Genomic DNA, 23,099 nt, shown 5'->3' on the forward strand with positions numbered 1-23,099 from the left:
CACCACCCAGATGCTTTTTATTTTTATCCTTTTTTTTTTTTTTTTTTTTTTTTTTTTGGTTTTGGTTTTTTTTTCGAGACAGGGCTTCTCTGTGTAGCCCTGGCTGTCCTGGAACTCACTCTGTAGACCAGACTGGCCTCGAACTCAGAAATCCACCTGCCTCTGCCTCCCAGAGCGCTGGGATTACAGGCGTGCGCCACCACCGCCCGGCGATGCTTTTTGCCCCGGCAGGTCTTGAAGTCGCTCTGTAGTCTGGGCTACCCTCAGACCTTCAGTCATTGTGCCCTGCCTTTGGTGGCTTGTCACCTTCCGGCTTCTGTCTGCTGTGGTATTAGTGAGCACAGTCCTGCCCAGCTCTGAGAAAACAGACAACAGAACAGGGGCAACCTAAAGCCAGGGGTGGCTGCTTTTCCTCATGTGTGTGTGCACGCATGCGAGTTCCGGTGCTTAGCTGTTTAAGCCATACGGGGCAAGAAACAGCAAGCCAGCAAGGTACCAGGGACAACTGAGGCCTGAGAATCGACCGCATGAGACCCATTTCCCATAGCTAAGTCTCCAGGTTTCCAGACCCTCCCAAAATACTGCCACCTCCCAAAATACTGGACCTGGACTTTTATCTTACCCCCACCCTAGCTCTGGTGACACACACTTCGCTTAGGAACACGGTGACTGAGGCTGGCAGATCAGAGATCATCGATGGCAGAGCCGCACCAGGTCTGACGTGAGCTCACACCTCCCCGGCAGCAGGATTCCATTCCTTCTGTGGTCCTGACACAGCCCCCCTTCCCCCCACTCTCCGGATTGTTAGCTCTCCCATTTCATGCCATCTGTCGCCCAAACAGGTGCCTGCCTGGGGGCTGTGCCTGCTGGGGGTGGGGGTGGGGCTAACGCTCTGATGTCCAGACGCTGAAGGGCCTCGTCCCCTATTGGTTTTTGATTGATCAATAAAGATGCCAGCAGCCAATGGCTGGGCAGAGGGAGAAGGGGCGGGGCCTTAGATCAGCATGGAAGAAAGAGAATCACCGGGACTGGAGAGAGACGCGATCAGATTGAGAGCAGCAGGGGAGATCATCCGAGCGCTGGAAGGGCCGCCCACACGCATCCTGGACAGCACAGGCCAGTGGGCCTCACAGAAGGTAACAGAGCAGTTAAAGTAGATTCAGGTGTACCACGGCGGAAAATGTGTTCTAGCCATGGGAGGAGTACAACTGCTCAGCCCGTGAGTCCAGGCATTTCAAAAATTAGCTACTGGTGCGTCTCTTTCACTCGAGGATCCAAAGAGCTCCGGGTCGGGTGGCTGGAAGCGGCGCTAAGTCCCACATCTGGCACAGGGCTGCTATTCAGGGTGCTGAGCGGAGGCTCACGGCTGCATCCTCGGATAGTCTGGTGCCCGCTGGGTGTCATGAGACCGTGATGAGAAAACTAACCTCAGACCCCAAGTCAGCCTGCAGCAGAAAGGCCGCGGCTCGCGACGGGTTTTTCATGATTAGATCTCCAGGGATGGCGGCCGAACCCGGACAAGGGTGAGCGGAAGGCCCACAGCGGCCGGCAGGAACTCAGAGCCTGTCCGCGTAGGGCAGGAGCCATCCTGCTTTCTTTGGGATGACTTCCTTCCAGAACCCAGGTCAAAACTTTTAATGTCTTTTTTTCTAGATACAAATCCCCATCAGTCTGCAGGAAGACAGTCTTATACTGTGACTTGCCCCAAGAATTACCTCAACCACTGATGTGACAGGCATAGTCAGTAAGATGTGGGTCAGAGGAAGTCTTTTTTTTTTTTTTTTTTTTTTTTGGCTTTTGGCTTTGGTTTTTTCGAGACAGGGTTTCTCTGTGTAGCCCTGGCTGTCCTGGAACTCACTCTGTAGACCATGCTGGCCTCAAACTCAGAAATCTGCCTGCCTCTGCCTCTCAGAGTGCTGGGATTACAGGCGTGCGCCACCACCGCCCGGCGGAAGTCTTTTTTTTTTTTTTTTTTTAAGATTTATGTATGTGAATATACTGTAGCTATTTTCAGACACACCAGAAAAGAGCATCAGATCCCATTACATATGGTTGTGAGCCACCATGTGGTTGCTGGGAATTGAACTCAGGACCTTTGGAAGAGCAGCCAGTGCTCCTAACCACTGAGCCATCTGCCTGTCCTGTTTAACACCCAGTTATGAGTACAGGATGGTTGGCTCATCTGATAGGGATTCACACCTATAATCCCAGCTAAGGAAGCTGAGGCCAAGAAGATCGTGAGTTCAAGGCCAGGCCGTGTTACATGGGATCCTGTCACAAAACCAAAGAAGAGCGGGCGCTGGCGGAGACAGTTCTGTCAGGAAAGAACTCACAGCACAACCTTGTGAGCTGAGTTTGGTCCCTGGTACTCAGATAAAAACCTCAGAGCTGGGGAGGTGGAGACTCAGGATCCGCCATTTAGAGAACCACCAGGGTCTGCTGGCCAGCCGTCAGTCAGTGAGCTTCAGTTTCAGAGAGAGGCTCTCTCTCTCAAAAACAAACAAGAAACCAAGGGGCCGTGTGTTTGAAGGAACAAGGAAGAGCACATGGGAGGGAGAAAGGGACGAGAGGATGATGGAATTATAATCTCAAAAAATAAAATGTAACATGAGGAGAGCAGTGAGATCCCTGTGCTGACTCGGGCCTCCTCCAGGGGGACAACGGAAGCGCACGGGATCTGAACTCAGGAGCAGGCCCTCTGACGTGACAGGCAGCCATCCCACGGTGGAGTCGGTCAGTGCTATTCAGGGACTACCCTTCTGCCGTGAGGCAGTGGTGGTGACGCCATTGAGGTGACCTGGACTGACCTTTGTCATCATCACCCAGATGGCGTCACACACATTCACCTTTGCACAAGGTCCTCCGGACTTCTGCCCGGAAGCCTCTCTTCCACTCCCCAGGTCGGAAGCCAGCCCAGTCTGCTAAGGGATGGGTGGGTTTATCTGGTCGCGGTTCACCACGCCTTTCATCCACAGCCGTCTGTAGCCCGTCCCTAGTCGACAGTGCCTCGTAGATGTGGCTTCTAGGGGCTCAGTCTTCAGGGGCAGCTGCCATGTGACCGCCCCCCGCCTCCCCCTTCCCCTGCATCAGGGGTACACCAAGTGCATGAATGCAGTATTCTCCAGCACAGATTTTGTTTGGTTTGGTTTTGGGGGGTTTCTATGGAGACCTCACTATACTGGTTTTCATTAAACTAAAAATGTTCTTCAAGTTCAGAATGGGGTCCTGCCCTATGAACCTGAAGTCAGAATGAAGCTTCACAGTGAAGCCCGCATCTCAAAGACAAGCAGGGGAGGCGCCTTTTCCGTGGGGCGGCCAGGAAGACAGGGCTTGCTGAACGCTGTCCCGGCTGGGTGGGTGGGCCTGGCCAATGCTTAGCGCAGGGGGACAGCGTCTCCCCTGCTCTCCGGCCCTCCAACAGTGCAGAGGGGGAGAGAACAGAGCCTAACCGCCCAGCGCCTGTGCTGTGTTCCGCTCTCTGAATGGCAGGTCACGAGAGATTTCCATGGGACCATCTCTGACCTCAAGAATCCAGCAAAGGGGGCGGAGACCGAATCAGAGGATTGAGGGGTCACGTATGTGACTCAGTGGACAGAGGCGGCGGCTGCTCACCCAGAATGACTGGCAGTTGCTCCCGGGAACCGAAGCCACGGTGGATGCGGAAAGCTGGCACCCTAAGGCTGTTCTCCGATGTCTACACGTGCGCCGTGACACGCGTGCGAGCACATGCTCTCCCGGACTGACAATAAATAAACCAGGTTTTCAGAACACCTCAGGAAGCCAATGGGAAGCAGAGAACAGGCCCCTGACAGACGTGTGTCAAACACTGATTTTAATCGGGTGGCACCAGCTCACAAGTCACAGTTGCAGCGCCCTTCCCGCAGGCTGAAGCCAGCTCAGTGGGAGGAGGCTGGGGAGCATGGAGCAAGGGTGGAGCAAGGGCGTCGCCCACAAGGGTGAGCATCTGTTTTTATAGAGGGGGCGATGCTGCCCAAGTGCACAAGTGCTCTGGGAGTCCTCCTTGTGGGGCTCCCTCTGGGCTGTGGGCAAGGGCGGAGGGGCGGCGCCTGCCACGTGCCCCCCACCCCCAGCCCAGGGTCAAGGTGATGACCCAAGGAGGAGGACACAGCGTGGAGGAAGGCAAACTCCGCTTCCTTCTGCTTTCTCAGGACGGGATTCCATTTCTGCCAAGGCCTCCCCAGCAGGGCTCTGAGGACCCTGGAAGGGGGCCAGGCCGGGCTGGTGGCAAGAGGAAATGCTGGACTTTCCAAGAAGCGACAGGCACGGCTGCTGGGGCTCCAGGGCCAGGAAGCCCGTTCAGCTGGGCGGGAGGGAGGGCGCTACCATCCCGGGCGCCCGCCTCGCCTCTCCTGCTCCGAGGCCCGGAGCTTTAAGGCCCACAGCAACCCTTCCTTCGCTCCAGGGGCCTCTCCGAATGTCCTACCCAGCTCACTGGCACGACCTGAGGGCCTCCTCAGGAGACCGGGTGGCATGTCACATCTCTCTGTCTCCCATGTGAGGCCCCGGGGTATCTGGCCTGAGTCTCCGTCTCAGCTCTGGAGAGCAGACTAAATTTGACCATTTAGCCTTAGCTAAAACGTCTAAAGGGGGCAGGAAAGATAAATATGGCGGCTACTTTGCCCCCATGAGGTGGGATACTTGGGCGAGTCCCAGCCACTGTGACCTGTGTGTTGCCGTAGGCCCATCCCCAGAGCTCTAGCTGGGATGAAGGCCAAGACCTCTGAGCTGGGCACAGCCGGGCTCTCCATGTTCCGCCAGGGCCAGGCGGGTGGGCGGCACTCGCCTTTCTTCACAGCCCTCAGGAGCAACAGACTTCCTCCGCGCAGTCACCCGCCCGGGAGCCATCTGTGCTACAGTTTTCCTTTTAAACACCAACCTTGTCTTTGATTATGGCCAGCTGTAAGTGTCCCGACCATAAAAACAGGCGCAAGGAACCATTCCACAGGCTGTTTCGTTTATAACAAACCAATTAATTTTGTCACTTGCAGTGCCACACTGCATAGCACACCCTGCTGGCTGCGGGCTGTGAGTCCAGCCTCCCTTCCTCCTACTCTCTGAGAGAGGCCTCCTCATCCTACCACAGGGTGAATGGCAGTTTCCCCAGGCCTCTCCCTGGAGCCCTTCCTGGCTCTCCAAAGTAGCCTTCATCTTCCGATCTCTTGAACTGCAGGCGAGGAGGCACAACCAGCACTAGATGTCTGTCGTCAGCAAGCTGTCTCTCCATCACAGGGGCTGAGGCGAAGGCTCAGCTGGTCCTGTGTAAAGCGGGGTGAGGCTACTGACAGCCACTGGCTCGGGGGCCGGGAGCCAGAAACCCAGCATAAACTAGGAGGTGGCCTGCAGGAGTTTGCAGGCCCAAGCAACCGCCTGGCTGAGGCGCCGCACCCTTTTCCCCATGAGGTTAGAAAGACCTCTCTAAAGCCAGGCAAGGTGGCACACACGCCTTTAATTCCTGCATTTGGGAGTCGGAGGCAGGTGAATCACTGGGTTTGAGGCCATCCTGGTTTATAGAGGAAGCTACAGGACAGCAAAAAACAAAAACAAAAAACAAAAAACAAAAACAAAACAAAAACAAAACAAAAAACCCCAACTAAATAGAATAAAGGTCTTTTCCAGTGTTGCCTAATAAGCCAGATGAGAGTCGGGGCTCACAACTGGTTCTTTGTGACGGAAACCTGGATTGAGCAAACAACTGGTCACTAGGGAAGGAAAAGGCGGTGACTCCACCTTCTAGAGGCCCCTCACCAGGCCTTCCTCCTCCCCAGTGGAGGGAGGCCCTGCGGCCCGTGAGAGAACAGTCGCCCCCGGCTGTCCTCCCTAGGGCACAGGCCGAGTTCTAAGACTCGCTAACATTCCTTGAACCATTGTACAGGGAGCTTTAGGGACAGGCGTGACTCTAAAAAGCATCACGTCAGAGAGCCACACTCACGGACTACTGGGCTTCACTCAGGTGTGGCCCAAATGCCACAAGTGAAAAGGGCCAGGTGGACACGCCAGTCCACACTGTGGGGTAGAGGCACTCCTCGCTCCAGTCCGTGATCGAGCTCACAGCCTCCCAGGACCCAGCTAAGAGGTTTGTAGGCTCGCGCAAAGCCACGGCCTCACGCAGAGCTGTGGACGACGGGGAGGGGCCCCGGGGCCCACAGCACAGAACAGCCTCAGGTAGCAATCAACCTGTGACCCAATGCCGTAAAGTGACATGGAAAACAGCTTTACTGACAGGACACGGGGCTCTGCTCCTGGACACTCCAAATGATAGGGTGCTCACTAGCAGGCTGCCACAGCTAGAGGAGACAGGCCCCACCCCGGAGGGCGGGCACAAGCATCTTTCGAGAAAGAGCCAAGTGTCTTCCCTGGTCCTCCAGCACCAATGGGCTGCACTGCTCTGCTTGACCCCCTTTTGTCAAGATGAGGATAGCCTTTCTGAATCTTACACAGAAGTATTGTCAATTACAGCTTTTTAAAATTCATTTATTTATTTTTTAAAAGACTTATTTTATGTATGAGTGCAATGTCACTCTCTTCAGACACCAGAAGAGGGCGTCAGATCTGATGGTTGTGAGCCACCATATGGTTGCTGGGAAATGAACTCAGGACCTCTGCAAGAGCAGTCAGCGCTCTTCTGCCCTCCCCTTCAATTCTAAATCTTGCTGGGACAAGCTCAGAGCATACTCCAAACGTGTGAAATCAGCAAACTGCTGACAAAGCGCCCCCTGCTCGGCTGAGCGCGGTGGCACGGCCGTTCACCCCAGCACTCTGGGGGCCGAGGCAAGTACTCTGAGCTCAAGACCATCCTGGTCTATATAGTGAGTTCCAGAACAAGTACAGTGAGGTCGAGTCTCAAAACAGAACCAAGCCACAGTGCTGCTTCAGGCCTTTCTGTGACCCGAGATGGGGGTGTCGCTCGGGCTGAGCTGTGGCCTAGCATGGCATGGAAGCGGCAGAGAGAGAAGGGCAGCAGGCTACAGGCGCAGGGACGCACAGGGGCTAGCCCATCTCCAGGTGCAGAACCAGCCTCCGGTGAGAAGCGCCATCGGAGAGAAAGGCAGAATAGAGGGTGGCGGTAAGCAGCCCTGTGAGCAGGGTTCTCCTCAGCAGAGTCCCAACTCCTATCCACACACAGTATCCCCACCGCTAAGAAGCCTCGCCACGCAGCTGCAGCTACAGTTACAGACTTCTGACCCACTCCCAGGGGAAGTGTCTGGCCCGGCTTCCCCACGGCTGCAGGAAGCAGGACCACCAGCAGCCTCTGTCTGCATGCGCCCTGTGGCACAAGGCCCAAGGTCCTCTGTGCCCGCTCTAAGCTGAGGGCGCAGCCGGCAGGGCAGGCTGGGCAATGGGGCGGCTTCTTCATGCAGTGTGACAGGCTTGCCTTTGCACCGTCCAGCCCACGCCTGTGCTGAGAAGAAAGATGGGGCTCAGGGCTCCGGTCAGTGGCTGCAGCTTCTGGGACACTACCACAGAAAGTCTGACCCGGCTGATTCATATTCTTCATCTTCTGTCCCCTCTCTTAAAGGCTATGGAGCCCAGGCTACTCTTAATGGCAGCAATTCTCCTGCCTCAGCCTTCCAAGTGTTGAGATTATAAGTATTACTCTATAATTACTCTATTAAACTATACCCTGCTTCTCACTTGTTCTCAAATCACACATGCACAGAATTAACTCCTGTTTCAAAAAGATCATATGAGCCAGGCGGTGGTGGCGCATGCCTGTAATCCCAGCACTCTGGGAGGCAGAGGCAGGCGGATTTCTGAGTTCGAGGCCAGCCTGGTCTATAGAGTGAGTTCCAGGACAGCCAGGGCTACACAGAAAAACCCAGTCTCGAAAAAAACAAATCCAAAAAAAAAAAAAAAAGGAAAAAGATCATATTACCTCACTTTAAGTTCTCCAATGTTTACAGTCACAAACAAAAAAGTATACATGTTTTAAATTTAAAAACACTCTATGCTCTCTTCTTCTACCAGGAGTATGGTGGAATCTAACGGGTATTTCTGTAGCAACAGAATCTAGGATATGCAAATTTACTGTGACCCGGAGTCCGAGCCCGGGAACTGGTTCCCATCAGGCGGGGAGAAGCATGGGAAAATCGGAAGGACTCAATGTCCGTGACAGAGTCTGGATTCAGGCCGTAGCTCTGACCAATCTATCACAAAAGGACTCTAATTATGCCAGCAACAGCCGCCAGCATGCTGACCGTGCCAGGGAGGAAAAACACCAGCCCTGCTCCTCAGGGCGCAGCAAACCCAACAACGGCGACTCTGGAGCTGGTCAGAGCTGGCTTCTGTTAGCTGGACTTGGTGGCTGAACCTCTGCTAACTGCTCCAACAGGCATTGAGGCAACTGAAGGGGACTTGGTGCACTTGACTTCACTGACCCAGTGACACCAACAGTGATTGAAACTGGCCTTCACTTGGGCCCAGTCAGGTCCACCTACAGAGGCCCAAGAAGGCAGCCGGCAGCCTCCTTCACAGGCAAGCCCCGGCCCAGCACCGTTAGCTACGTGGCCCAGGCAGAGCTGAGCCAGAGGAACATGGTTTGGGGTTAAGGTTCCTGTGTGTGTGAGGACAGGACTTCAGGGTGCTCTAACCCGGGCAACAAGAAACAGCTTTATCCACAAGCAGGACCCACAACTAGCAAGCCTGCCTCTGAACGCAGATCCCATGGTGATGTCCCTACCCACTCACCTTGGGAGCCCCCTCCCCCACACAGTTGAAATCTGTGTTTCGACACTGGGGTACGAAATGCAAACTAGATACAGGTAAAACTTAGAGTCCACCTGCTGGTGCCACAGAGTGCTGGGCTTTGACGTGCGCATACGCCCCTCAGTGGAACAAGGAGCAAGAGCTTTTCAAAGTTTGAATATTTATTAGTTTTTAAATAAAGAGAAGTACTATTTAATTTCACATCTTGGCTATGTTTCAACATAGGCAACGCACAGAGTCCCGCGCTCCTGCTGAGCCAGGCTAAGCTGCCCTCTGCCCTCCCTGCTCAAGGCCCTTCCCGGAACCCTTCACTTCCCCACGAAAGACCCCAACTGGCAGGTGAGCTGGGCACAAACCTCAGCCTGCAGCGAGCCAGAGCTCTCGGCTGGGCCCCTCACGCCGGGCGGACAGAAAGCTCATGGTCAGAGCGTGCTCTTGGTCAGCCCTTGGCACATCCACGCTCACACGGTTCCCTGTGACTTCTCAGGACCTCGGTGGGGCCTCTCAGCACGGGGACAGAAGATGGTGCAGGGCATGAGGCCATACCCAGGTCAGCGTGGCGTAAGGCATACAAGGGTAAGAGGCCAAGCCAGCAATACACAGCATTATGGAAAGACCCCCACCCGAGGCAGCGGGACAGCCGTGGGCCCGATGGCCTGGTTTCTGAGACCATGAAGGTGTCCAGTTTAACGTCTATTGTGAGCACATCGGGCAGAACTCGATTTCTACCACTGTTTGTCCAGGCTTGGGAACAGAAAAGACAACAGGTCCCTTTCTGTTCTCCTTGGCACGGGAATGGCCTAGAGGGCCAGGGTCCCAGAAGCAAGAGGAAGGCTCCACATGGCTGGGGACAGAGGACAGGAAGCCCGCCAAGCTACTAGCATTAAACAAACTTGAAGAGCAAGGGGCTTCAAACCAGAAATACCTGGGAAAGAAAAGGAAAAGGGGAAAAAAAAACCCCAAAACTTTGAAAAACTGAACAGTTACAGTCCTCGTTCTAAGCCACTTATTTACATGTCATAAGTCAGCATACACTGTGTAGACAGATGCGTCCTGAGGGAGCATGGCCAACCCACGGGACTCAACAGCACATTACAGGACAGAGTTTTAGAAAGTTTTATCGCACATGGGTGTCTTTTAATGAAAAAAACAAAAAATCAGAGAAAATATCTGGCCAGGCTGGGACGAGACAAATGGGGTTCAGAGCCCAAGGAGGGAGGGAGGGAGGGAGGGAGGGAGGGAGGGAGGGAAGGAAGGAAGGAGGGAGGGGCCCTCTCTCAGAGGGCAGGGCGCAGGAGGAACGGGCATGCAGGAAAGTGCTTGTGAGTTATACCCAGCCCCACCCTCAGGAAGAGAAAAGTTCCCACCATGCCACACCCACCCGCCTCACGCCACAGCCCACAGCAGCACCTCAGTGCGCCCTCTCTATTGCCCGCCATGCCTGGGTGACAGAGGCCGTGAGGTGAGGGGTGGTGAGGAGAGCCACACTTCAGTCCGCTTTCCACTCTCCGGCTCTTACAGAGTCTGCAGTCATCTGATGCCCGGCATGGAGCTGGAGTAGGTGGTGGGCACCACAGGGGTGCCATTGTTGGCGGAGTAGCCTTGCCGCAACGTCTCAAAGTACGAGGCCTGCACGGGCTTGTGACACTGCAGCACCTTTATGGCGTCTTCTATTTTAAACCACTCTCTCTTCCTTCCTGTGGGAAGAGGAAGAGTTGAGCAGGGGCTGGTGCGGCGAGCACAGTTGAGGGAGTCAGGCTTAGCAGCAGCAGTGCCTGAGACCTCACACGAGGGAGGCTCAGGAACTGAAGGGCATCCTTGGTTACTACACAGGGAATCCAAGGCCAGCCTGGGCTAAGTGAGAGCCTACCTCCATTTGTCCCCAGTCATTGATTCTCCTTACTTTCCCTTCCGTATACAAGTAAAGCCAGCGCCACACCCGTGGGAGGCAGCAGTCACAGCAGGTGCCCCACAGGCAGCCTCTCATGCTCCATCCCCACCTCTTCATAGAGGTCAGCCAGCACCAGCTGCCCGGACCAGCATGGCGGGTGACTCCCTTCAATTAAAGAACTGTGTAAGCGATGGATCCGCCACAGAAAAAAAGAGGCTAGCGGGCCCCCTCGGGGTTACTGTGTTTGCTATGCAAACCTGGCAGCTGAGCTGAGCTCTGAAACCAGGTAAAACTCCAGAGAGCTGGATACTGGGTCCATGTGCAAGCTGTGGGTGGGCATACCACATGCACCAAATCAAGCACACACAGCACACTGCTAATTTAGAAAAAACAAAAACAAAAACAAAACACCATGCAACTTAGCAAATTACTATTCTACTTTTAGTCTACAAGGCTACTTTTATTAAAATTAATGTTTTGTTTTATTTTTTGAGAGACACAGTCTATGTAGCTTGCTCTGGAGGTTTAGAACAGTGCTATGTAAACCAGGTTGGCCTTGAACTCACAGAGGTTCTCCTGCATCTGCCTCCAGAGTGCTAGTCCTAAAGGCGTAGCCACCACAACTGGCTTATGGTTCTTGTATAAACACACGCTTCCTGGCTCTGTGGGCGGCAAACTGGTCTCAGTGCGGACACTGGTGTGAAGCGGGAGGTCTGGCTTCCCCTCCCACAGTGAGGGAGGCAGATAAGATAGAGGCAGTGTGGCCAGAGCCAGGCTGTGAAGGAGCTTCGGGAAGGCTATGGCCTCCTCAGCGCCTGTTTTCTTCACATACAGATGGATAGCAAGTGGAGCTTACTTCCTAGTCTGTCCTGAAGACTAATTACAGAAAACTCCTCAGTAATATCTGGCACCAAGTTCCTAATCTAATTAGAACCTGACTCCCCCTTAGGTTTACTTATCTTATGTGCCTAAGTGTTCTGTGTATGTCTGCACACCACATGTGTACTTGATGTCCCAAGTCCAGAAGGAGTCAGATCTGGGCTGGAGCCACAGAGGGCTGTGAGCAAGTACTCGGGTGCTGGGACTCTGGCCCGGGTCCTCTTGGAAGAGCAGCTGGTGCTGTCAACCTCTGGGCCGCCTCTCTACTCCCAGGGGTTACATTGTGTAATTGTAGTTGGTTCTTTTAAAATTTTACATTGTTTATGTAAATTTCTATATTATAAAAATGAAACTCAGGGTCGAAGGGAGGCTCAGTGCTTCCGGCCCCCTCCCAGGAGAACTGGGCTCAGCTGCCAGCCCACAAGGTGGCCCACAACTCTCTGTAACTCTGGTTCCAGGGTATCTCTTCTAGTTCTGTGGGCACTGAGCATGCATGTGGTTCACACACAGCACAATATCCACACACATCAAGTGGGGGAACTGACCACATAGCCAGGTCCCAAGCCACGATTCAGGGGACACCTCGGGCATTTAACCGTTTCCTGTCAGGGGCATTACCAGCCTGCAGTCAGCAGTTAGGACCTAGGAGTATGTGGCGTACAAGCAGCCTGAGGAAGGGCGGGCCTCTGCGGTCTCACTGTCCCGGCACAGGCAGCCCTGCCAAGAGCGCCCAGAAGGGAGCCCGGGCCGCATGCTGCACAGACAACAGCGCTCGCTGGCCTATCATGCCCTCAGTGCCAACTGTCCTTTGTTTCCTCAGACACGACAGACGGTGTGCGTGTGTGTTTGTGTTTGTATGTGTGTGTGTGTATGTGTGTGTGCCACCTCATCATCCACTGTCCACCTCACACTCCAAGGAAGCTCTGAGGGCACACTCTGCCTCCACCCGTCTGCAGTTCTAGACACTTCCCAGACTACAGCACACAGCACCGAGAACATTTCAAAATCGCTGACTGGCGATTTACATGAGACCCACATTTTCAGTGGCAGAGTAATGGGGGGGCTGGCTGTGTGGCCAGGGCACGCAGTACCTTCAGCATTGCAAGGCTAGGCAGGAAGGTCAGGGGTGAGCACACCCACCCCACCCCTGCTACGAATATGTGACAGATGCCCTCGTTGACGAGCGAGGAGAAGGCTTGTCTGGGTCTAACAAGCGATGCTGCCTTCAAGCTGTGGGGCTGGAGAGATGGCTCCGAGGTTAAGAGCACTGGCGGCGTTTCCAATGACCTGAACTCCAGTTCCCAGCATCTGTTCGGTGGCTCACAGCTGTCTGTAACCCAGTTCCAGGGGACCTGAGACCCTCACAGACAGACATGCGGCAAAGCGACAACGCACATGCACTGAGACAGCAAAACCACCACCACCACCACCACCCAGGTGTGGCCCCTGCCAGGCTAAGTGGCAAGGACAGCTACACGGCACACCCATCTCAGTCTCCTTTTCAAACCCTGCACACTTGACTGATGTTTTGAAAATTTTGTGGTGCTGGGGACAGAATCCAGGTCCCAGCACAATCTAAGCAAGCCCCCTGCCTCTGCATGATCCAGCCCAGAGGCGTGATAGGGAAGGCAGGAGCCTGCACCCTGCGCTCATCATTGGTCCAATGGCCTGAGTAGCCCAGCCTGGCAGGGGCCCGAGGCCAGCCTCTGCTCAGGAGGTGTAGCAGGATAGCCCTTTAGGAGAGGAGACATATCTAATTGTTCAGGGACATGATTCCACCTGTTGCCCCTATTCGCAACCTCGCCTTGTCGACACTGATGTCTTTAGTTTCTCTTCAGTCTCCCCGTGCTGACTTACCGATGTTCACCGAGTCCTCCCAGTCCTCCAGCACCTCCGTGACGATAAGCACATACACATACGTCCTGTGCTTCCTCTCCTGGTTCTAAGGACACAAAAGGACAAAGGATAGGTGCTCCTTAGTGGGCTGAGATATCTAAAGCAGCACCACTGCACACTGCCCAGACAGACAGACAGACAGCCGGGACGTGCACCGCTGCACACAGCACAGACAGCTGGGGCATGCACTGCTGTACACTGCCCAGACAAACAGAAAGCTGGGGTGTGCACTGCTGTACACAGCACAAACAGACAGACAGACAGCCGGGGCGTGCACCGCTGCACACAGCACAGACAGACAGCCAGGGCGTGCACTGCTGCACACAGCACAGACATACAGCCAGGGCGTGCACTGCTATACACTGCCCAGACAGACAGACAGCCGGGACGTGCATCACTGTACACAGCACAGACAGACAGCCAGGATGTGCGGTGCCCTCTGCTTCTGCTGTTCTGTCCAAAGAGGGTTCCACCAGGGCAGATGGCACACTTTGGACAGATTTCTTTTTTTTTTTAAGATTTATTTTATTTATTTATTTATTTATTTATTTATTGTGTAGTTTTTTGGTATTTGTTGAGACAGGGTTTCTCTGTGTAGCCCTAGCTGTCCTGGAACTCACTCTGGAGACCAGGCTGGCCTCGAACTCAGAATTCCGCCTGCCTCTGCCTCCCAGAGTGCTGGGATTAAAGGTGTGCGCCACCACCACCCGGCGATTTATTTATTTATTATATGTGAATACACTGTAGCTGTCTTCAAACACTCCAGAAGAGGGCGTCAGATCTCAATACGGATGGTTGTGAGCCACCATGTGGTTGCTGGGATTTGAACTCAGGACCTTCATAAGAGCAGTCAGTGCTCCTAACCACTGAGCCATCTCTCCAGCCCCAGATTTCTTTTTTTTAAATATGCTTTTTTTGGGGGGGGGGGTGTACCCACCCCTGAAGGCTAGAGGGTGTCTAATCTTCTGGAGCAGTAGTTAGAGGTAGTGCTGAGAATTGAACTCAGGTCCTCTGTAAAAACAGCAAATGCTGCTGCTTCTTTTCCTTCTTCTATTTTTGGAGACAGGGTCTCACTATGTAGCCTTAGCTGTCCTGGAAATTGCTATGTGGACCAGGCTGCCCTTGAACTCACGGAGCTCCTCTTGCCTCCGTCTCTCGTGCATGCCACGGTGTCCGGCACTCTCCGTGGTGGAGCACGGTCCAGCATTCACTCCTCAGGTCTGAGCTTAACCCCCCTCCTCCCTCTTCCACAGCCACAGCCACACAGGGATGGAAGCTGTGACTAGGAAAGGGCGCACAGACTGAGGGTGTGCGGGGCCAAGGGGCTGAGCGAGGCCGCATCCTCTCCTCTCCCGCCCTGCCTCTCTTCTCAGCTGGAAGAGCAGGAGTGGTGAGTGGCCGGAGGGAGGCGGTGCTCTGTAATGCTTGGGGCCTGTCAGCTCCAGAGCCCAGGAGACAAAGCTGAGTACCGAGGGTAAGCCTGTAACCACTGGGGAGTGAGACAGGGGGATTGCTGGCACTCAAGCTAGAGGCCAGTGAGAGACCCTTTCTCAAAATCCAAAGTCCACAGCTCCTAAGGAATGACGTATGAAGTTGTTCTCAGGTCTGCAGGCACGCATTTACAGGCGGGCACGCACAGACAGGCATCCGCGTATACACCACACCACCAGTGAAGAGCAGAGAAAGCCGGTCTGCTGTGCCGCCCGTCCTGACCTTCAGTGAGACCCGGGGCCCTTCCAAAGACAGGACAACATGGCTATTAGTGACTTCAGAACACAGCTGTTAGCGGACTTACCTCGAAAATCCCAACTAGCCTTCCCAGCGTCCCTTTCACTCCAGCCTGAAAGAGGGAGAAAGAAGAAGGAGTATGTTGTCACCAGGTCACTCACAAGCTTCTGTGGTCTTGTAAGGAAGGGTGGGGTCTCACTGGAGCCGAGGCTCAGGGCTAGGAGCATGTCAGCTTTTCCAGAAGACCTGCATGTGGAGCCCAGCACCCATGTCAGGGGACTGCCAACTGCCTGCAACTCCAGCAGACCTAACGCCCTCTCCTGGGCTCCATGGCACCTCCCTACACACACAAACACACACACAGCCAAAGTATGCAGCTGGGGGAGGGGGCCGGGCCTGTGTGCGAGCGCACATCTACATCTCCTGTGTGTCACCTGGAGTGGTCACAGCAAGGATGCTGGAGGAGAGTCCTTCCACATCTCTCGCTACTGAGAAGCTTGCCTACCTCGAAAAACCAAAAAAAAAATAAATAAATAAAGCGATCCCACCCCCTCGTGTTGATCCTTTATTATCCTCACAGCACTCCAGGCTGGGGTGAGCGCAGTCCAAGACACAGGAAGCTTCACTGCCATGTCTTTGGCTGCATGTGTACAAAGGCTGCCTCAGAAGCCGAAGGACTTGGCGAACTGTAAGCCGATTGGAGCCATCACCATGCAGGTCTCTGCGAGGGGCGCCACCGAGGGGTGGGCAGTCTGCGGCAGCTTCCACATTCTTTTTTTTTTTTTAAAGATTTATTTGTTTATTATATGTAAGTACACTGTAGCAGTCTTCAGACACATCAGAAGAGGGCATCAGATCTCATTAAGGATGGTTGTGAGCCACCGTGTGGTTGCTGCGATTTGAACTCGGGAAGAACAGTCAGTGCTCTTAACCACTGAGCCATCTCTCCAGTCCACATTCTTAATATACATTCTTTCTGCCCGAGGCTCTTCTGATGCCGCTGTGCCTCTGGGCTGGGGCGATGAGCATCGAGTCCATGACAGGACCTGGGCTTCCCCATCGCGAGCACCCAGAGCTGAGTGCTCTTTCCACTGTTACACCAGAGCCCTTTGGTTCCCACACTTTTCCACCCTCTTTAAAGTTATATCTACATGGTGTGTGTACAGCCAGGGCCGCAGGAAGGGCACAGGAACGTCCTGACAACGTGAAGCACACAGCATGGGCGTCGGGAACCGAGTGCAGGCAGCTCTGGGAGAGCACATGCTCAGTGGCTGAGCCAGCCTTCCAGGGTCAAGGAAACTGATGTGAAAGACTAGATTCCAAGCAGGCAGTGCTCCTGCACACCATTAATCCCAGCACTTGGAAGGTCGACACAGGCCAACCTGTGAGTAAGGCTGAGGCTAGCCTGGGCTACACAGAGAAACCTTGTCTCAATAAAATAAAATCAACCAAAACAAACCAAAAGGACTATATGTAGGGGTGGTTCTGAGGTTTTCTTTGATTGGGAATCTGTGTTTACTGATGCTGAAGGTCCTCGCCCCCAATTGGTTTTTGATCTATCAATAAAGATGCCAGTGGCCAATGGAGGTGGAAAGAAAGAGGTGGGACTTCCAGGTCCCCACAGGCTGGTAGAGAGGAGGAGAACCTAGATACCTGGGGGAAAGAGGTGGAACAGATGAGTGACAGGCAGAAGGGAAGGTGGGGGTGGGGGGCGGCACCACTAAGCTGAGGGCGATCTAGAGGCAGGAGAAAAGGTGAGGGCATGTTAGCTGCAGGAGGCTAAGAAAAGCTCAGCACAGAGCTGGTAAGGTAAGCCAGTTCAAAAAAGAGCTCGTGTACCGTCTTTTTTTTTTTTTTTTAATTTTTAATTTATTTTATGTGAGTACACTGTAGCTGTCTTCAGACACACCAGAAGAGGGCATCAGATCCCATTACAGATGGTTGAGAGCCACCATGTGGTTGCTGGGATTTGAACTCAGGACCTCCGGAAGAACAGTCAGTGCTCTTAAGCTCTGAACCATCTCTCCAGCCCCTCGTGTACGTCCTTTATCCAAGGATCTGAGATAGTTCCTGGGCGGGCATGTGTGCAGCCAGGAACGCAGCATGGTGTAGAGAAAACTACACTCGCCACAACTAGATTCCAGAGCGACTTGTATTTTGGAATTACTGTGTTCTGTGTTACTGACAAGGAACTAAAGTCTAATATTTCACATCCACTCATCTACAAAGGCTTTGGTATTGTGAACAGAACTGTCCTATCTTCTCTCATGCAAATGGCTTCTCTTTCATTTCAGGAAGTTAGCTATCTCATGGGAGAGTGGGGCGTGCTCTTGGCCAGCCCAGCAGCTCGGAGGCCCACTAGTATTTCTGCTGCAGGCCTCCACTGGTGAGCGAGCGCGAGGGTGAGGGGAGCCAGGCCCGCCATCGCTCACCCAGGCTGTGGGAGCTCCAGAAGCTACCATCTTGCTAATGTTCACTCTTCTCCAAGAAGTCAAAAATTTACTAATGGAAATGAGCTCCAAATTAATAGTACAAATCCACCGTGACCTTTTTAAACCATATTTACTGTATGCTGATGCATATGAATGTCGCCGCAGACCCTCTGGTACTCGAGTGCAGTTCAGACCCGAGAGCTGCCGCTCAGGGCTGAGCACACAACTCTACAAGCCCAACAGCACACTTAGCCACCCAGCCACACAGCTTCAAGGCAAACTTAGTCAGGGACTCATGTAGCCCAGGCTGGGCTTGAACTCCCTGTACGGCTGAGATAACCTTGAACTCCGACCCTCCTGCCTCCACGTCCAGAAGCTAGGATTACCGGCTGGGTCCTTGGGGTTGTGTGGAGATGGGACTGGGGCCTCACACTCAGCTGAGCCACCTCCACTGCAAACACAGCACCCTCTGCACCGACAGATCCGCATGCATGACTCGCGCTCTCCGCAGAGGTTGGAAATCATGTCAGCATCTTTTGACCCCCTGGGCTGGGTGGCACAGTTTTGATCCCAGCATTCGAAAGACCAGCCTGGTCTATAGAGTGAGTTTCAGGACAGCCAGGGCTATGCAAAGAACACTGACTCAAAAACCAAAACCAAACAAAAAACCAAAAAGAAAAAAAGCAACTTAGCAGCACAGTCAAAGAATGCTGTCACCAAGCCCTCCAGTCCTCCCTTTGACTAACCCTCAGCTGGCAGGGCTGACAGCAGCGTCCGACTCCTCCTTCCGTTTTCTTTAAACCAACACGGCATTATCTACATGACAGAATATGAAGTGAGCCCACCACCAACTCCACAGTTCAGAGAGAGAATGGCGGGCACATTCCCAGCACTTGACAGGCTGATGCGGCCAGATCTCTCTGAGCCTGCAGCTGGGGCTGGTCTTTACAGTTCAGGCCAGACAGGGCTACACGGTGACATCTCGTCTCAAACCAGCGAGCAAAGCCAAACAAAACCATAGAAACACCCCATATTTACCAGTTCTAAAAACTGGAACTTAGTAGTTTCTTAGAAACCAGGCGCAGTGACTCGTGCCTGTGATGCTAGCATTAGGAGTCTGAGGCAGGACTGTCATGAGTTTTCAGACAACCTGGGTCGTCCTGCTCCGAAAATTGACCAGAGGACAACAGAACAGAGCACTTTAGTACTGAGGGGCAGTGCTGTGTGTGTGTCTGTAATGTGACGGCCGGGTGTGACCCCAGCACCACACACCGCTTCAGACAGAGGGGGAGGGAGGGAGGTGTTCATGTCGAGACCCTCTGGGGTGGCTCTTTTGAAACCAGCTGATGTTTTCACAGTTCCCGGAAGCCAGCACTCAACTCTTCAGTCTCCAAAGCTGCCAGCGGTGTGAGCATGGGTATTTTTACCACCCACATGACTGCACACGCAGGCCGGGACAGGCGCCAGCTCAGCGGCTGACAGTGCCTGGCTCGACATCTGACTGGGACATGTGTAAGCTCAGTCCCGTCAGCGCTGGTGCAGACCTGTTTAATCATCTTTATGTCAGACTCTAACCCAGAGGGAGTCTTCACTTAATGCTATTAAGACTCTGCCCTTTGCTATCCTTGAAACAGAGAGAGTGCTACCTTCGACTTCTGAGGGCTCTCGGGTACACAGGGCTGGGCACAAGCAGCCAAGTGCAGACCCCCTGCGAGGACTCTGTGCCATTCCGTTATTTTCTACCTCGGTGACAAAAATAAACTGCCTTTTAATTTTATTATTATTTCTATTTGTCTCTCTGGGGCAGGTTCTGTATAATCCTGGCTGTCTTGAAGTTTGCTATGTCAATTGGGCTGGCCTTGAACTCAGAGATCCTCCTGTCTCTGCCTCTGGGATCAAAGTGCTGGGATCAAAGACTGCACCACTATACCTAGCTTACAAAAACCTTCTTTACAAAGGGGAAAAAACCTGTGTCCCTTTTTCCTTAGGGTGTTCTGTGTCCATATGAAAAACAGTGCTCAGCCCTGCGTCTGAAAAGGCCGCCGGGAGGAGGCTGGCCACGCCCTAGCAGGAAGGCCTCACAGCTCTGACCACAGGGGCCCTGCATCGGCCTCAGAGGGTCAGCTCTTTCCAAAGAGGGTTTCCCTTCTGGTAGGTGGCTGGTAGGCCGGGTGCTACCTCACCTGTGACACAAACCGCAATGCCAGGGTACCCAGACTCTGCTCAGTTTCAAAACGTGGCTCAATTGGGCAAGGCGTGGCTGAGCAGGGCACACGGCGAGCACGGGAAGGGTGCTCAGGGGCCACTTCAGGTCAAGAGCTCCTAAGCTGTCTCGTGGGGACTGTGGGGACCGTGGGAAAGACCTCCCACATAGAGACTGTACAAAAAGAAACACCAGGCTCCTTGCCTGACAGGCAGAGACCTGAACCCTGGAGCGACTGCAGTTATCTTGTGACCCTAAAGTGAAGGCCAAACCCAGCAGAATGTCAACCTAAAGCTACAGCCGACACTGCCAACGCCAAGTTACCAACCCTATGTTACCAACCCTGGGCACCCTGATCGGAGAGCACCGCTGAGGGCGGAGCGATCGATCTGATCGATCGTTATCTGTGACTGACGCTTCCTGCTGCTTCTTTCTTTAATTCAAAAGACAGTTTTCGCCAGGCCACAGTGGCGCAGGCCTGTAATCCCAGCACTTGGGAGGCAGAGGCAGGCGGATTTCTGAGTTCGAGGCCAGCCTGGTCTACAGAGTGAGTTCTAGGTCAGTCAGGGCTACACAGAGAAACCCTGTCTCAAAAAACCAAAAAAAGAAAAAGAAAAGAAAGAAAAAGAAGACAGTCTTCTCTGGAAGATGACGTGCTCCATGACAACAACTGGGGACAGGGAGAGCTGTGCCCTGAAGCTCCCTGTAGGCCGCAGAGAGCTCAGTCCCAGAAGGAACCCCTGGGGCGGCGACTCTAATGCCAGTGCCTGCAGGAGGGGTACCCAGAAACACTGTGCGGTCAGCAGCACCCGACACAGGAAGAAGTCACGGTGAGGAAGCCAGCAGAGGGCCAGCAGCGGAAACCTGCCAAGTTTTCAGTTTAAATGAAATATTTTCAACAACAAAAGGCAAAGTGGGCTGGAGAGTTAGCACAGACTTGTTTCAGCATGCGGAGGTCAGAGGTCATCTGCTGGGAACGGGTCTTCTAGTACCACGTGTAACAGGGATGGAGCGCGGCTGTCAGAGCCGGCGGCAGGTAGGGGCCTTGGTACATGAAGCCACCTTGCTGGACCCAGGAATAATAATATTATTACTATTAAGAGAGGGGGACACCAAGGCCCGGGAGCCCTGCCCCTTGGCTGTCAGGACTCCTCCGCAGCCTTGCTGTCGCGCCACTGCTCGGGCACCTGCTAGGGACCGTGTATGGCATTTTCCAGATTCTCTATAAAGAAACAAACAACAAAACCAACCCAGACCCCTAAACCAAACAACTGCACCTTGGGTGGCCCGCTCCCCGGAGACCCAGCCATGCTGATGTCACGGCCCCAGTTAATTCTCCTTCTGCTGGGCACTGCCACTGTCTGCGGCCCCGGCATAAAGACGCCGCATGGGTTGGAGGGATGGCTCCGCACTGGCTGCTGGCAGAGGACCCAGATGTGAGTCCCAGCACACACAGAGTGGGTCACAGCCATCAGTAACTCCAGTTTCACGGGGACCCAACACCCACGCTGGCCTCTGCATATATTCCACTAATGTGACGCACTTACATACGAGTGGGGAAACATACATAAAAATAACCAATAATAAAGCCTAAAAGCCCTTTCTGCCCATGTGGTCATGGAGTTTCTGCTGGGCTGAAGGTCAGACTTGTGCATCTTGGTAATGGGCCGTCATCATTTTTGTTTCAGCAGGGCAGCTGCAGGGCGGCTTCCAACTAACTGGGCCACGCCCTCTGACTGACTGACTCTGGAGAGACGCTTCCTCTTTCCCGGATCTGACTGCCGTGAGTTACTCTGGTGGACAGACTGTGGACTGAGTGCTGTAGTGGTTTAAAACTCGGGCCTCAAGCACTTTCTGGTTTTCTTCCTGGAACTCTATGAGGGTATATGACGATGCCTTTTCTAGCATCCCAAAGGATGGAGGACCACAGCTTCGAGGCCTACAGTGTGCTAGTATCTAAGCTGGAGAGGGAGGCGCAATCAAAGCTACTCCACAAGTGAGCCACAGGCCTGTCAGCTTCAGGTGTGCTCACACACCTCATAAGCTGCCATCACTTTTGCTTCTCCTCCAAACTTGATGCTCACTGCTGACTGACCCCTCAGTGCTCACTGCTGACTGACCCCCGACCCCTATTTAGTCAGGATATTGAATGTGAAGTTACTTTTGGTTTCTTTGCTTTGTGGTACTGCAGATAGAACCCAAGACCTTGTGCGCTCTCGGCAAACTGTCACCACAGGGATGGCTAGACCCCAGCCCTTGACTACTTTGAGTCAAGGACTTGCTGTGCAGCTCAGGCTGTCTTCGTTCATAGTCTTCCAATCTCTACCTCCCTAGGTCTGGGATCCTAAGTGTGATGTTATCTTTAAACTGACACCACACACCTTCTTGTAAGTTCAACCCTTGGTTGGATTTTGTCAGTGTGGTGCTAAAGACGGAACCTGGGCTTCGAGTATGGAAGAATGGACTGTGCTAAGCTACACCACATTGCCCTTGAGCCTGCTGTGAAGTCACCTTTGGTGGCCTCGGCCACCTGCCCTCCACGCCCCGCCCCTGTCCCATCCCCTCCCCTCCCGTGCTGGCACTGCAGGTACCCATGTTTGTGTGGACTTCAGTGCTCTTTCCAGATGTGCCTGGCTTGTGATGAACATGCGTACAGTATTATTTGTATGTGTGCACTGACGTGTCTCTATGACTGAGGGCATGTGTGTGCCTTGGCACCCCTGTGGAGGTCAAAGGGCACCTCTGGAGTCAGCTCTTTCTACCCTGTTTTACTATTTGCTCACTCTGAGGCAGGGTCTCTCTGTACTCTGGCTGTCCCGGAACTCCATCTGCACATCGCTGCCTCAAACTCAAGAGCTCTGCCTGCCTCTGCCCAGGTGCTGGGACAAGAGGTGCACCACCACGGCCGACTCTCCTCTACCTTCCTGGGAGCTCCTGGGGCTGAGCCTCAGGCTGCCCGTCCCCAGCAGCAGGCCGCTGTCCACTGCTTTAGCTCCGAAAGAGGATTCTGTTTGCTCAGACTAGAAGTCAGGATCTTTCCTACAAGTCTCAGTGAAACCCTCTTCAAATCACAAGCAGATGGCTGAGACCCCACCGCATGAGGCCTCTACGACTCTAACTCCCTCCCCATGGCGGTGAGCTCTGGAAGCAGCTCCCCTCTGCAGCCGCTGCTCACACCCAGGGCGGGCCCAGCTAGGCTAGCATCTGCTGACATCTGCTGTGAAGCACAAGCTCACACGTCCTAAGGGCTGAGAACCCTGCTGGCATGTGGGGCCAGGTGGGAATGCAAGGCAACTGTTCTGGAGGACTCTGCTGGGTTCACTTCACCTAGCCAAACGAGACTGGC

General features: G+C 53.8%; 1 protein-coding gene across 1 annotated transcript in view; it reads right to left on the reverse strand.

Annotated features, from left to right (window-relative positions):
- Positions 1 to 9,973: 9,973 nt before the first annotated feature.
- The window catches only part of Nudt3 (nudix hydrolase 3), a 41,676-nt gene continuing 28,550 nt past the window's right edge, over positions 9,974 to 23,099 (reverse strand). Inside the window, exons 3-5 of the mRNA XM_052162925.1 lie at positions 15,186 to 15,230; positions 13,352 to 13,436; positions 9,974 to 10,421 (exon numbers count right to left, since the gene is read on the reverse strand). Coding sequence (XP_052018885.1) covers positions 10,255 to 10,421; positions 13,352 to 13,436; positions 15,186 to 15,230 — 297 coding nt within the window. The 3' untranslated portion in view covers positions 9,974 to 10,254. The remainder of the gene's footprint in view (positions 10,422 to 13,351; positions 13,437 to 15,185; positions 15,231 to 23,099) is intronic.

Source organism: Apodemus sylvaticus, chromosome 19 (assembly GCF_947179515.1).
Source record: "Apodemus sylvaticus chromosome 19, mApoSyl1.1, whole genome shotgun sequence".
Lineage (NCBI taxonomy): Eukaryota > Metazoa > Chordata > Mammalia > Rodentia > Muridae > Apodemus > Apodemus sylvaticus.